The 12,548-nt window shown below is 40.6% G+C and overlaps 1 protein-coding gene across 1 annotated transcript in view; it reads right to left on the reverse strand.

Moving 5' to 3' along the window:
* The window catches only part of TTN (titin), a 314,129-nt gene that overhangs the window by 18,173 nt on the left and 283,408 nt on the right, over positions 1 to 12,548 (reverse strand). Inside the window, exons 288-305 of the mRNA XM_081340361.1 lie at positions 12,017 to 12,313; positions 11,328 to 11,915; positions 10,943 to 11,245; positions 10,522 to 10,818; positions 9,989 to 10,276; positions 9,596 to 9,895; positions 9,184 to 9,486; positions 8,255 to 8,560; positions 6,386 to 8,152; positions 5,995 to 6,291; positions 5,021 to 5,308; positions 4,601 to 4,900; positions 2,446 to 4,512; positions 2,057 to 2,359; positions 1,645 to 1,950; positions 1,257 to 1,547; positions 847 to 1,146; positions 439 to 744 (exon numbers count right to left, since the gene is read on the reverse strand). Coding sequence (XP_081196487.1) covers positions 439 to 744; positions 847 to 1,146; positions 1,257 to 1,547; positions 1,645 to 1,950; positions 2,057 to 2,359; positions 2,446 to 4,512; positions 4,601 to 4,900; positions 5,021 to 5,308; positions 5,995 to 6,291; positions 6,386 to 8,152; positions 8,255 to 8,560; positions 9,184 to 9,486; positions 9,596 to 9,895; positions 9,989 to 10,276; positions 10,522 to 10,818; positions 10,943 to 11,245; positions 11,328 to 11,915; positions 12,017 to 12,313 — 8,907 coding nt within the window. The remainder of the gene's footprint in view (positions 1 to 438; positions 745 to 846; positions 1,147 to 1,256; positions 1,548 to 1,644; positions 1,951 to 2,056; positions 2,360 to 2,445; positions 4,513 to 4,600; positions 4,901 to 5,020; positions 5,309 to 5,994; positions 6,292 to 6,385; positions 8,153 to 8,254; positions 8,561 to 9,183; positions 9,487 to 9,595; positions 9,896 to 9,988; positions 10,277 to 10,521; positions 10,819 to 10,942; positions 11,246 to 11,327; positions 11,916 to 12,016; positions 12,314 to 12,548) is intronic.

The following is a 12,548-nucleotide window of genomic DNA, read 5'->3' on the forward strand; positions in this document are numbered from 1 at the left end:
CAATTGTACTAAACCAGCTGGACCTGTAGTATTTAATGCTTAAAGACAAATCTTTTGGTTTTATTTTATTTCTGTAAAAAAATACAGTTTTCTGATTTAAACGGAGCACTATTTCTGACAGAACATTGACTATTGATAGTTATCTCAATCTGATCAAGCAAGGTGCCTATCTATGTCAACTAAAAGAGAATTGATTTTGTAAGATTTCACCGACTTAAATGCAAAAGCATAAGTAACCCTGAGAACCTAGTCACAAGATACTATATAAATGTTATAAATGCCATAATAAATAAATAAATAAATAAATAAATTCATCTGAGATTTCAAATTATTTTTTAAAAAAACTCTGTTGACTATTTCATAACCAAGACTCAAAAAAAATCATTTATATCACTCAATTTGGAATTAACCATGACGACATTAGTTTGGGGAACTTACATGATGGTTCTTTACACAAAATATATTGAGATGCTTCACTGGGCTCACTGTTGCCAGCAGCATTTACTGCTGTAACACGGAACTGATATTCGCTGCCTTCCATGAGACCAGTGACTTTCAACCTGGTGTCATAAATGGTGTAGTCTCTGTTTACTCGTGTCCAGCGTAGGCTTCGCTTTTCTCGTTTATCTACCAGATAGGTGCTTATCTCACTTCCCCCGTCAGATTCTGGTTTCAGCCACTGAATAATGATGTGCTCTTTGCCAGCACCCACTGATTCCGGCATCCCAGGAGGTGATGGAATAGCTGAAATGATTTTTTTTTAAAAAAAGGAAAAAAATTAGACATCTCTTACACATCTATCCAGTAGGGGAAAAAAAAATCTAACTGAAGTAAGGAGGCACTTACTAAATGAATTTCTAGCAACCATTGTTTCTGATTCAAGTGGGACTCCAGGTCCATACTTATTGACAGCTCTTACACGGAATATGTATTCATTATTCTTGATAAGTCTTGTTGCTACGCACGAGAGGGTTGCACACTCTGCATCGACAAAAACCCAATTCAGCCTGCTAGTCTCACGTCTCTCCACAATGTAGTGAGTAATTTCTGCCCCTCCATCTTCTTGAGGAGCATTCCAAGCCAAGGTACATTTCTCCTCTGTCACTCTGCTAATGGTGATCTTGCCAGCACATGGACCAGGAGAATCTGTAGATAAAATAATGATGATAATAATAAAGAATTGGTGCAATGAAGTAACATTGGCTTGAAAAGTAAGAGCTTGTTCTCTCAGAAATTGTGAACTGTGCAACACTTACCAAGCACTTTGACCAAAACAGAAACTTGTTTTGTTCCACTAGCGTTTTTAACAGTTAATGTGTATTTTCCGGTATCGCTTCTGTCACAGAACTTGATGATTGCGACAGCATGCCTGCTGGTATATTGCAAAGAGATCTTTTCACATAAATCCAACTCCTTGTCGCCCTTAGACCAAAACACTTTGGGTTCAGGCTTTCCACCAATTGATGCCTCGAGAACAAGATCAGATCCAGCCCTAACAGTTACAATGTCTCCTCGTAATTTGGCATCCAGCTCAGCTTTAGGTGGTGCTATGAAAAAAACAAGATGAATAAACTCTCAACATAAATTTCTTTTAAAGGTGACATGTTCAACAAAATTGAAATACCTCTGAAAAAAAAGTCTTACAATATTCATCTTTGCAGGTGACGGGACCTGTGGTTTCAGAACCTTTGCTAATCACTCCAGCAGAATTCTTTGCTAATACGCGGAATTCATATTCCTCTCCTTCACTGAGGGCTGTTACGGTAAAGAAGTTTTCTGAAACAATGGTGTAATTGCATTTCAACCAGCGTCCATCTCCAGTCACATTGTAGGGTTTGCGTTCTACGATATAGCCAACAATTTTGCTTCCACCGTCATAAAGTGGAGACGTCCAGCTTAATGAAACTGAAGACCGTGTGACATCTGTCACTTCTGGTCTACCTGGTGGATCTGAAAAAGAACATTACGGTCGACATGTAGGTTATTTTTCTTTAATTGTAAAAAATGATTCTCTTAAATAAAAATAGAAAACATGTTTTTTCTGTGCTATACTTACCAACTGGGTTTTGGGCCACAATTGGCCTAGAAGCTTCACTGGCTTTGCTCACCCCAGCAGCATTTAATGCATATGTTCTGAACTGGTATTCCAGACCTTCTACAAGTCCAGTGATTTTGTAGTCACACTCAAAGCATGGAGCTTTGTTTTCCTTTACCCAAAGGATTGTGTTGCGTTCTTTCTTTTCAATCCAGTATCCCACAACTTTGCTGCCACCATCATGATATGGTTCCTCCCATCGGATAGACATGGCATTGGCCGAAACAAAATAGACCTCGGGTCTTGTGGGAGGACTTGGAGGGACTAATTAAAAAGAGAGAAATGTTAAAACACCTGGATTCTTTTTCAAGCAAAACTTATGCACATTCGTTGCAACAATGATTCCTTACCAAATGGATGCTCAGCCACCACTGGTACTGATTCAACAGGTTTGCTGACGCCAAATCGGTTTTCAGAACTGACACGGAAAGTATATTCCATATATTTAGTGAGATGAGTAACTTTGATCTGTGTACGCTTGACACTGGAGTTTATGAGCTGCCATGCTGTTGTACCGGATTCGCGTTTTTCAACGATGTAGTTAGTAATATCAGTCCCGCCATCGTCTTCAGGTTCCTTCCAGGACAAGACACAGGATTCTGCTGTCACCGATGATATTTCTATGGGGCGTGTAACTGGACCTGGTCTTCCAATAACTATAACTGTGACAGTGAATGTCTTCGTCCCAGCTGTGTTCTCAAGAGTCAAATAGTATTTGCCAGAATCACCTCTCATGCTGTCCTTAACAATCAGTGTGGTTCTATCTTTGGTTGTCTTGATAGTCATTCTATCCGTTTCCTTGAGTCTCATTTCCTCAAGTTTCCAGGTCACTTTTGGAATAGGGCGCCCACTAATTGGTATATCAATAGTGAACGTGCTTCCAGCTTTGCAAGTTATAAGTTGCTTAGTTATTCCACTAAGATCTGCTGTTGGTTCAATCTGTGGCTCTTTAATAATGACAGAGGAGAAAGCTTCTCTTGGCTGGCTGTAGCCCGCATCGTTCTTTGCTCTGACCCTAAATTCATATTCATTGTTCTCAGTAAGACCTTCTACTGTGAAAGTGAGCTGCTTGGTTTGACCTGCTTCACGCCAAACATCAGTTCCTTTCTGTTTCATCTCTAGTAGATATCCAGTGATACGGCTGCCACCATCATGATCAGGTTTAAGCCAAGCAAGTACCACGGATGACCTAGTAGTATCAACAATATCTAATCTCTTAGGTGGAGCAGGTTCTTCAGTGGCCACCACTGGCTCTGTTAATTCACACGGTTCACCTAGTCCATATTCATTTTCGGCTGAGACACGGTAAAAATAGGGTACACCTTCTGCAAGATCAGAGACTTTAGCTATTTGGCGGGTACATTTTTCATAAACAACTTGCCAGCTACGGCGGGTTGCTTCTCGCTTCTCCACAACGTAATGATGGATACGTGCACCTCCATCCAAAATGGGAGCATCCCACATTAAAGTGATGGAGCCTCTAGTCACATCCTTAAATGTAATAGGACCTGGTGGTCCAGGAGTGTCTAGCACCTTAACTGTGAAAGCAATAGATTTGCTACCACTGTTGTTTTCTACAGTAAACACATATTTTCCAGCATCCGTTCTGTTGCAGTTCTCTACAGTTAATGTACTGAATGAGTCTGTTGTGTGAATGTTAGCTCGTAAGTTGAGATCGGAGTCTGCTTTGGACCATGTAGCAATAGGAACAGGTCTGCCCTTGAAGGCAATAAAGAGACGGATATTTGCACCTGCTCGGACTATGTGAGTCTGCTTGAAGCTAGCATCAATATCAAGTTCAGGGGAAGAAAGCCTATCCACTGTTTGTACTGAAGCAGCAACTTCACAGCTTTCTCCTTTGCCTGCGGTATTTACTGCACTGACTCGGAATTTATAATGTTCATTTGGTTCTAAGTCAGTCACAGTATACTTGGTAGCGATTAAAGTCTCAGCATTGACTTTATGCCAATCTCCCAAATCAGCTTTGCACATTTCAATGATGTAGCCAATAATTTCCAAGCCGCCATCAAAAACTGGTGTAGTCCATTCTAAGGTGACGCTTGTCTTTGATGTATCTATCACTTTGACCACGGTAGGAGGACCTGGTGGATGAACTGGGTCTCTGCATTTGATCAACCTCGACACACCACTAGGTGGCCCCACACCAGCCTTGTTTTCTGCCATAACCTGGAATTCATATTCATTGCCCTGAGTTAGCCCGGTGACTCTATATCTTGTCTCGGAAATGGGTCTCTTGCTGGATACTTTGACCCAGAGGATACTCTTTTTTTCTCTTCTCTCCAAGATATATTGATCAATGTCACTTCCACCATCTGATTTTGGCCTTGCCCAGGTGAGAGTGATGCTGTTCCCTGTTACATTGCTAGGCTCTGGAGTCCCAGGTGCATCAGGAACAGCTGTGGGATGAAAATAGCAGATTAGATGGCACTTTGGAGAAGGCTAACTAGCACACAAACTGGAGCTTTCTATTGAAAATGAACTTACTGTAATGTGCTTGTGCTACGAAAGGATCAGATTCCAGAGGTCTGCCGACCCCAAACTTGTTAGCTGCAGAGATTCGGAACTGGTATTCATTGCCTTTTATTAATTTAAGTGCTGTGTAGCTGCAGGCTTCACAGTGGTCTTCAATTAGCGCCCAGGATACTCTGCTGGTTTCACGTTTTTCTATTACATAATGAGTAATGGCTGCACAGCCATCGTTAGCTGGAGGCTCCCACCACAGTGTTGCCTTCTCTTCGGTGATATTGGTGAAGCGTATCGGGCCCCCTATTTTCCCTGGAGTATCTGTAACATAAACGTGTAATTGTTTAAGTGGTGCTGCATTTAATAGAGAATAAAGAAAATGGCTAAATAAAGGTTACTCAGTTCGAGCCAAATACGTTTAGTAAAATGATGCCAAATTACCTTGGACTCTTATGGTTATGTCTGCTTGTTTGGTGCCTGATGAATTCTTGGCTTCCACCCGATATACTCCACGATGGTCTCGAGAAGCGTCTCTAACAAATATGGTACTGTAGCCAATAGCGCTGGTTATTTCAATGCCCAATCGCTTGTCAATCTCTTCTCCATCTTTAAACCAGGTCACTTGAGGAACTGGCCGGCCTGTGATAAGGGCTTTAAGTCTTATGCTTTCACCTGCTTTGACTGTAAGACCCTCAAAATGCTCAGCACCAAATTCAATATTGGGTGCAACTAGAAAAAGAAAAAAGAAATAAAATAACCTTTACGATGTATCTTCACAGTATATCTTTGCCAAACTAAGAGCAGTTTTTAACTGCATCAAACAATTCCTTTCTATGAACTTGAAACCCATTACAGGTAGTCCTTGACTTGCAACTGCAACTGAACCCAAATTTTCTGCTGTTAAGCAAAACAGTTGTTAAATGGGTTTTGCCCCATTGTACAATATTCCTTGCCACAGTTGTTAAGTGAATCACTGCGGTTTGTAAGTTAGTAAGTTAGTTAAGTGAATCTGGCTTCCCCATTGACTTTGCTCATCAAAAGGTCGCAAAAGGGGATCCCGAGATCCAGAGACACTGGAACTGTCATAAATACATGCCAGTTGCCAAGCATCCAAATTTGGATCATGTGACCATGGGGATGCTGCAGTGGTCATAAGTGTGCAAACCACCATTAATCACTTTTTTCAGTGTCCGTAATAACTTCAAATGGTCACTAAATGAATGGTTGTAAGTTAAGGACTACCTGTAATAAGAATGCATAGCACGGAGCAACCTAAATTTTTTATACTGATTCATTCTGACTGAGAAAATCTAACATGCTCACAAACATTGAAAAAGATTGGAATTCCATATCCTGGAATATGTATAACCACTTATGGTAACCCCTACTACTTAGTACTACTAAGTAAGACTTACCAGCATCATCTCGGGTCATGATATAGCCTGAAGACTGAGAAGGAGGGCTGATCGTCCCAACAGCATTTCTTGCAAGGATTCGGAATTCATATCGGTCCCCAGGGCTAAGTCCTGTAACTGTATATTGGCATTCACTGACATCAGTAAAATTGCATCTGATCCAACGGTCTTCAGGTCTTTGCCGTCTCTCAACACTATAACCCGCAATCTTGCTGCCTCCATCACGCACTGGTGCAGTCCATTTGAGAGTAATTGTCTCTCTTGTCACATCAATATAATCAGGGGTGCCAGGTGGATCTGAATGAAAATAAAATGCATCCACAGTAATCAGCTACAATTCCGACAGGCTATCAACATAGGCATTTGACACTGAGGGTGTTCAATCACTTACCAACTGGGGAAACAGCCAGATGGAGTTTGCTAGGATCACTAGCAGGGCTTATTCCAGCAGAATTTTCTGCATATACACGGAACTGATAGTCCAAGCCTTCCATTAGTCCAGTAATTCTGTATTCCCGACCAGATATTGATGAGATGTTTACTTTCTGCCAAAGGATGCTATTTCTTTCTTTCTTCTCCACATGGTATCCAGTAATTTCTGCACCTCCATCATAAAGGGGAGCATCCCAAGATATGGTCATTCCATCAGCTGTTATATTGTAAACAACGGGCTTTCCTGGTGAACCTGGTGGCTTAAACTGGTGCTTAGCTATGACCTCTACCGAGTTAAGTGGTGGGCTTACTCCGTATCTATTTTCTGCACGAATTCTGAACTGATATTCTAAATCTTTCACGAGGTTTGGAACTTTGAATGTCGTCCTTGCTACACTAGAGCAGACCATTTTCCAATTGGTTTGCGAGGTTTCTCGCTTCTCCACACTGTAGCCTGTAATTTCTCCTCCCCCGTCATCTTCAGGAGGATTCCATGAAAGCACCATACTGTCTGCTTTAATTTCATCTAGCTTGATTGGTCCTTTTGGCTTAGATGGTGGCCCAAGTGTGATCACTGTAAACGGGAATGACTTTCTGTGGACGACATTGTCAAGAATCAAAGTGTACTTGCCACCATTTTCTTTCTTCACATTCTTAATGCTTAATGTTATTTTGTTTTCCGTTTTCTTGAAGCGAACCAGCTCACTTTCTTTAAGAGGCATGTTGTCTTTTAGCCAACTCATACTGGGTATAGGCTTTCCTTTATATGGCAATTCAAGATGGACATTGTAACCTATTCTCACTGTTACCTGTCCTCCAGGTATATCAGAAAGATCTGCTTCAGGTGTTATTACATAATCTTTCACTGTAATTGGCCCAATTGTAGCACCGTCACTTCTTCCTTTTTCATTCTTAGCTGACACTCTGAAATCCATAACAGAAAGCTCCTTAAGTTTTTCCACTTCAAATCCACATGCCTTGCTTATGCCTGCATATGACCATTCCGTTTCATCTTTCAATCTTTTTTCAATAACATACTCGGAGATGATACTACCACCATCAAACTCAGGTTTGGTCCACTGTAGGGTGACAGAGGTCTTGGATGAATCTTTCATGGTTAAATCCCTCACAGGTCCAGGTACCTCTGCAGCCTTCACTGGTTCCAAAGTTTCACACGGTTCACCTAATCCATTTTCATTTTCTGCAAGAACGCGGAAGAAGTACGGGATCTTCTCTGATAAGTCAGTTATCTTAAAGGATGTATTGGAGCACTTTGCTGTCACAGAAGACCAAGCTCTCTTGGTAGCATCTCTTTTTTCAATGACGTAATTTGTAACTTCGGAACCACCATTTATGAGTGGTGGTTCCCATACCAAAGTCACAGTTCCACGAGAAACATTTTTGAGGTGCAGTCTCTGGCATGCAGATGGAGTGTCAAGCACTTTGACATTCACAAAGGAGGTTTTGGCTTTTCCAACTCCGTTTTCAATTGTAAGGGTGTATTTTCCTGTATCATTGCGAGTGACTTGAGGAATACGAACAAGAGTAGATGATTCTGTGTTCTGGATGATGTATCTTTCGTCAACACTAAGATTTTTGTCACCCTTTCTCCATGTGACAGTTGGAGGTGGCCTTCCTTTGAAGGGGATCATTATTTGCACGTCTTGACCTGCTTTAGCTACAATGGAGGTCTTGAGAGCCACATCCAAATCGATTTCTGGCTCTTCTGCAAAAAAAACCCAACAACATCAAATTGTTAACACTGAGGAAAAGTCAAAAATACAAAAGAAATGGAAAAGAACGAAGGAAAAAGATTAAAATTTCATACCAAGAATGTCTTTAGCTTGTACAGGTTCTGTCATTTCAATAGGTTCACCTTGTCCAGCACAATTTATAGCAGCTACACGGAAGTAGTAATTGAGTCCTGGCTGAAGTTGAGAAATAACATATTCTGTGGTTCTCACTTCTCCTCTTGCACTCACTACGGACCATTCTTCTTCATCACCTTCTCTCTTTTCTATAGCATAGCTGGTAATTGCACTTCCTCCATCATAAGCTGGTTTAGTCCAGCTAAGTGTAATAGATGTCTTTGTAGTATCCACAACCTTTAGCTTAACGGGTGGCCCAGGCTTTTCTGTAAATCAAATAAAATGTAACATGAAACTTCAAAACATTAGCTATTTAACAGGCAGAACAACAAAACATGAGGTGAGGTCTGTCCCCACCTTTTTGGCCTTCCAGAAGGGCATTAAAACCAGCTCTACCAATTGGCTTGCGGTCCTTGTTGGGTCACTGTATACTGGAGGTGACTGGAGGTATTCTGGAGGTGACTTGTGGGCTAATAGGGAAGATGCCACCACTATATCATTCTCGCTTCTGGTTTTCTATTTTTCTAATCTTATTGGAGGACCTGAAAGGAGCCTCCCCAAAGATTGCATTATTTTTGGCCATTGGGCATCCCCTGGGCAATGGTGTCAGCCAGCAAATCCTTTCACTCCAGAAGCATGCTCTGGTTAGCTTTGTAGGTGCTTCTGTCATGAATACAGTCAGATCTAATCTTCTTAATTTTAACATTTTGATACTTTGATTTTAATGATAAATTGTCTAGGGTTTACAATTTATAGCATGAAATGGATGGCACATAAATTAAACAATCGAACAAATAAAACCATGTCCTTATTTTTGATCCTGCCATTTCAAGGAGGTTTATTTTCGGTTCCTTTAACCTTGCTGCCATTCATATGTCTAGGTTCTTACCGATAGGATCTGCAGCTTTGAAAAAGTCAGATGCTTCAGAGAAAGGGCCTTGACCGGCTGCATTCACAGCAGAGACTCTGAACTGATATTCGCTGTTTTCAGTTAGTCCTGTGACTTTCTGTCTGGTGTCCCGAATGGTTTCTTTAACGACTCGGAACCAGCCTAGGCTTTTCTTATCACGCTTTTCAAGATAATATCCACTTATTTCACTACCACCGTCCACAGTAGGCCTAGTCCAGATTACAGTCATTGACTGTTTGGTTATCATGGTGATCTCTGGCATACCAGGTTGTCCAGGAGTAACTGTATTTTTTATTGAGAGGGGGAAAAAATCACATTAGACCAACATAATCAATTAGCAAATACATTCTTAAAGATGTTCCAGAATACACACTATTAATGTCTATCTTACCAAATCTATTTTTAGCTACAACGCTATCAGATTCCAGTGGATCGCCAACACCAAACTTGTTTACCGCTCGTATACGGAAAACATATTCATTTCCTTTTATGACTTTGGTGGTAGTGACATTGCATTCTTCTAGTTTTTCTGAAACCATAGACCATACCACACGGCTTGTTTCACGTTTTTCAACAACGTAATGTGTCACTTTGGCACCTCCATCGTCAGCTGGTGGTTCCCACAGGAGAGAAATCTTTTCAGCAGTGACTGTTTTAAAGTGAACAGGCCCACATGGAGGTCCTGGCTTATCTGTTGAGGAAATGATATCTATTAATATACAAGAGTAACCATAGCTAGAGGAATTTAAAAGAATGATGAAGTGTAATACTTTTCAAAGCATACCAAGTATTTGCACTTTAATAGTAGCAGATGCTGAACCCATGGCATTCTTTAATTTCAGTTCATAGCTTCCACTATTGAGACGAGTTGCATCTTTGATCAGTATAGAGGCAAATTCAGTGGTATTTTCAATAGATATTTGGGCACTTGTTTGTACCTCTTTGCCATTCCTAAACCATTCTATTGATGGTATGGGTTTTCCTGAAATCCCAAGTTTGAGCTTAACTGCAGTGCCAGCTTTGTATTTGACCACTTCTGTATATTCTGGTGGCACATCTATTTCAGGTGCACCTTAATGAAAGATAAATGGAATAAGATGGTGTTCAGAAACTTTACATGCTAAAAGATTCACAGAAGAGCAGAACTATGTAAGAAGAACTATGCAGTTTGGCTAAAATTCTGCACAATCTGATATCCAAAAGAAAATCAAATATAAGGCTACACGATACTGTCATATTAAGAACTCTTGAATTAGCTGCATATTTCTGCCAGCGATGATCACTCAAATCCTTTAAATAGATCTTTATATTTCTTACCATATGTATCCACACAGGTGATGGGTCCTAAAACATCTGATGGATTACTAATTGAACCTGCGGCATTCTTAGCAAAGACACGGAATTCATATTGAGAGCTTTGAGTCAATCCTGATACAGTAAACTGGGTCTCTATGACGTTGGTAAAGCTGGCCTTTGCCCATCTTCCATTTGGATAATCACGTTTCTCCACAATGTATCCGGTGATTTTGCTACCACCGTCAAAAGCTGGCTGTGTCCAAGAAAGGCTGACAAATGTCTTGGAAATATCTGTGACTCGAACGTTTCTTGGTGGTTCTGCAATTTGGAAAGCAGTTGCATTTGTAATTAACATTTGTATAAGTATCCAACACTAAGTGACCAAGAACATGTTGCACTAAAATCAAAATTAGAAATGTGATGCTGTACTATGAATACATACCGCAGGCATCAATTGCAAGAACTGCATCAGATGGATGACTTGGTTTTCCAATGCCTGCTGCATTTTCAGCATAGACTCTGAATTCATAAATTAGTCCAGCAGTAATGGTAGAGGCTTTGAAGTGAGTTGTGCGTATAATCATTTTATTCACTTTCTTCCATAAAATACTGTTTCTGTCCTTCATTTCCAAATGGTAACCAATGACTGCGCTGCCTCCATTAGAAACAGGCTCATGCCATCCCACAGTGATGCTTTCCCGAGTTACGTTAGTGATCCATGGTGTTGAAGGTGGCCCAGGTATAGCTGAATAAACAGGAGAGGCAAAGTCAGCAAAGTATATGTCTGAAAAATTCAGAAAACCAGAACAAAAAATGGAGATACTTACTATAAGGCAGTTTTATAACTACACATGCTGAATCCAGGTGATCACTAATGCCGAAGCGATTTTCTGCTTTGATACGGAATTGATACTCTTCTCCAGTGGTTAACTTCATGACTTTAATCATATTTCTAGCAACTGTTGCAGACACCTCAGACCACACAGCAGTGCTCGTTTCTCTTTTCAGCACAATGTAATTTGTGACTTGGCTTCCACCATCGTAATGTGGAGGCTCCCACTTCAAGGTGACTCCTTCTTCAGTGATGTCACTCACCACCACAGGACCAATGGGGGGACCTGGTCTATCCAGGACAACAATTCTGATGAAGGATTTTGTTGTTCCACTGGAGTTTGCAGCTGTGATGTCATATTTACCAGCATCGGTAGCCACACTTTCCTTAAGGTTAATAATTACACACTCTGCAGTGGTTTCTGTATTAAACCTCATGGTTGGCTTGAGAGGAAGGCCATCTCTGGATAAAGTCACCTTTGGCAAGGGTTTCCCCGAAATCGGAATCTCAACCTTTAGATTTGAACCAGCTCTCACATAAACCGTATGGTTCGGGAAACCTTTCATATCCACTTCAGGTGATTCTGAAAAATGCAATAGTGTTACATTAAGAATACTGAAAATACAAATGATTCCATTTTCAGTAAAATTCAGACCACTTTATTCTTAGTAATGGAACACACACCCATTTTTTCTTTCACTGTGACAGGAAGAAGAAGTTCTCTAGGATCACTCAGACCAGCTTCGTTTTCGGCAAATACTCTGAAGAAATAATCCATGTTCTCCTTGAGACCTTGGACAATGTGATGGGTCATCTTGACTACAGCACATTTGACCCATTTTTGCTGCCCTTTCTCCAGGGCTTCAACGAGGTAGCCAACAATTTTGCTTCCACCATCGTGCTCGGGTTTAAGCCATACAAGGGATACACTGTCTTTGGTAATGCTCGATACTCCCAGTTTTTCTGGTGGGCTTGGTTTTTCTAAAAATAGGAGAATAAATTGAGAACAAAATCATGTTGGATGCATACTTATTATTTGTAAGATACTCTGCAAATAAATATTTTGCATGGCAAAACCCTGTACTTGACTTCCTTACATATATTGGAACTCTACTTATTAGCAAATCTTTAAGAGAAACACCTTTCATTGTGGCTTTGCATCAATTTATATTGCTACTTTGCATTAAATTTATATGGTTAACATAAGCATTATGAA

Source organism: Vipera berus, assembly GCF_964194415.1.
Source record: "Vipera berus genome assembly, chromosome: 1".
In the NCBI taxonomy this organism is placed as follows: Eukaryota; Metazoa; Chordata; class Lepidosauria; order Squamata; family Viperidae; genus Vipera; species Vipera berus.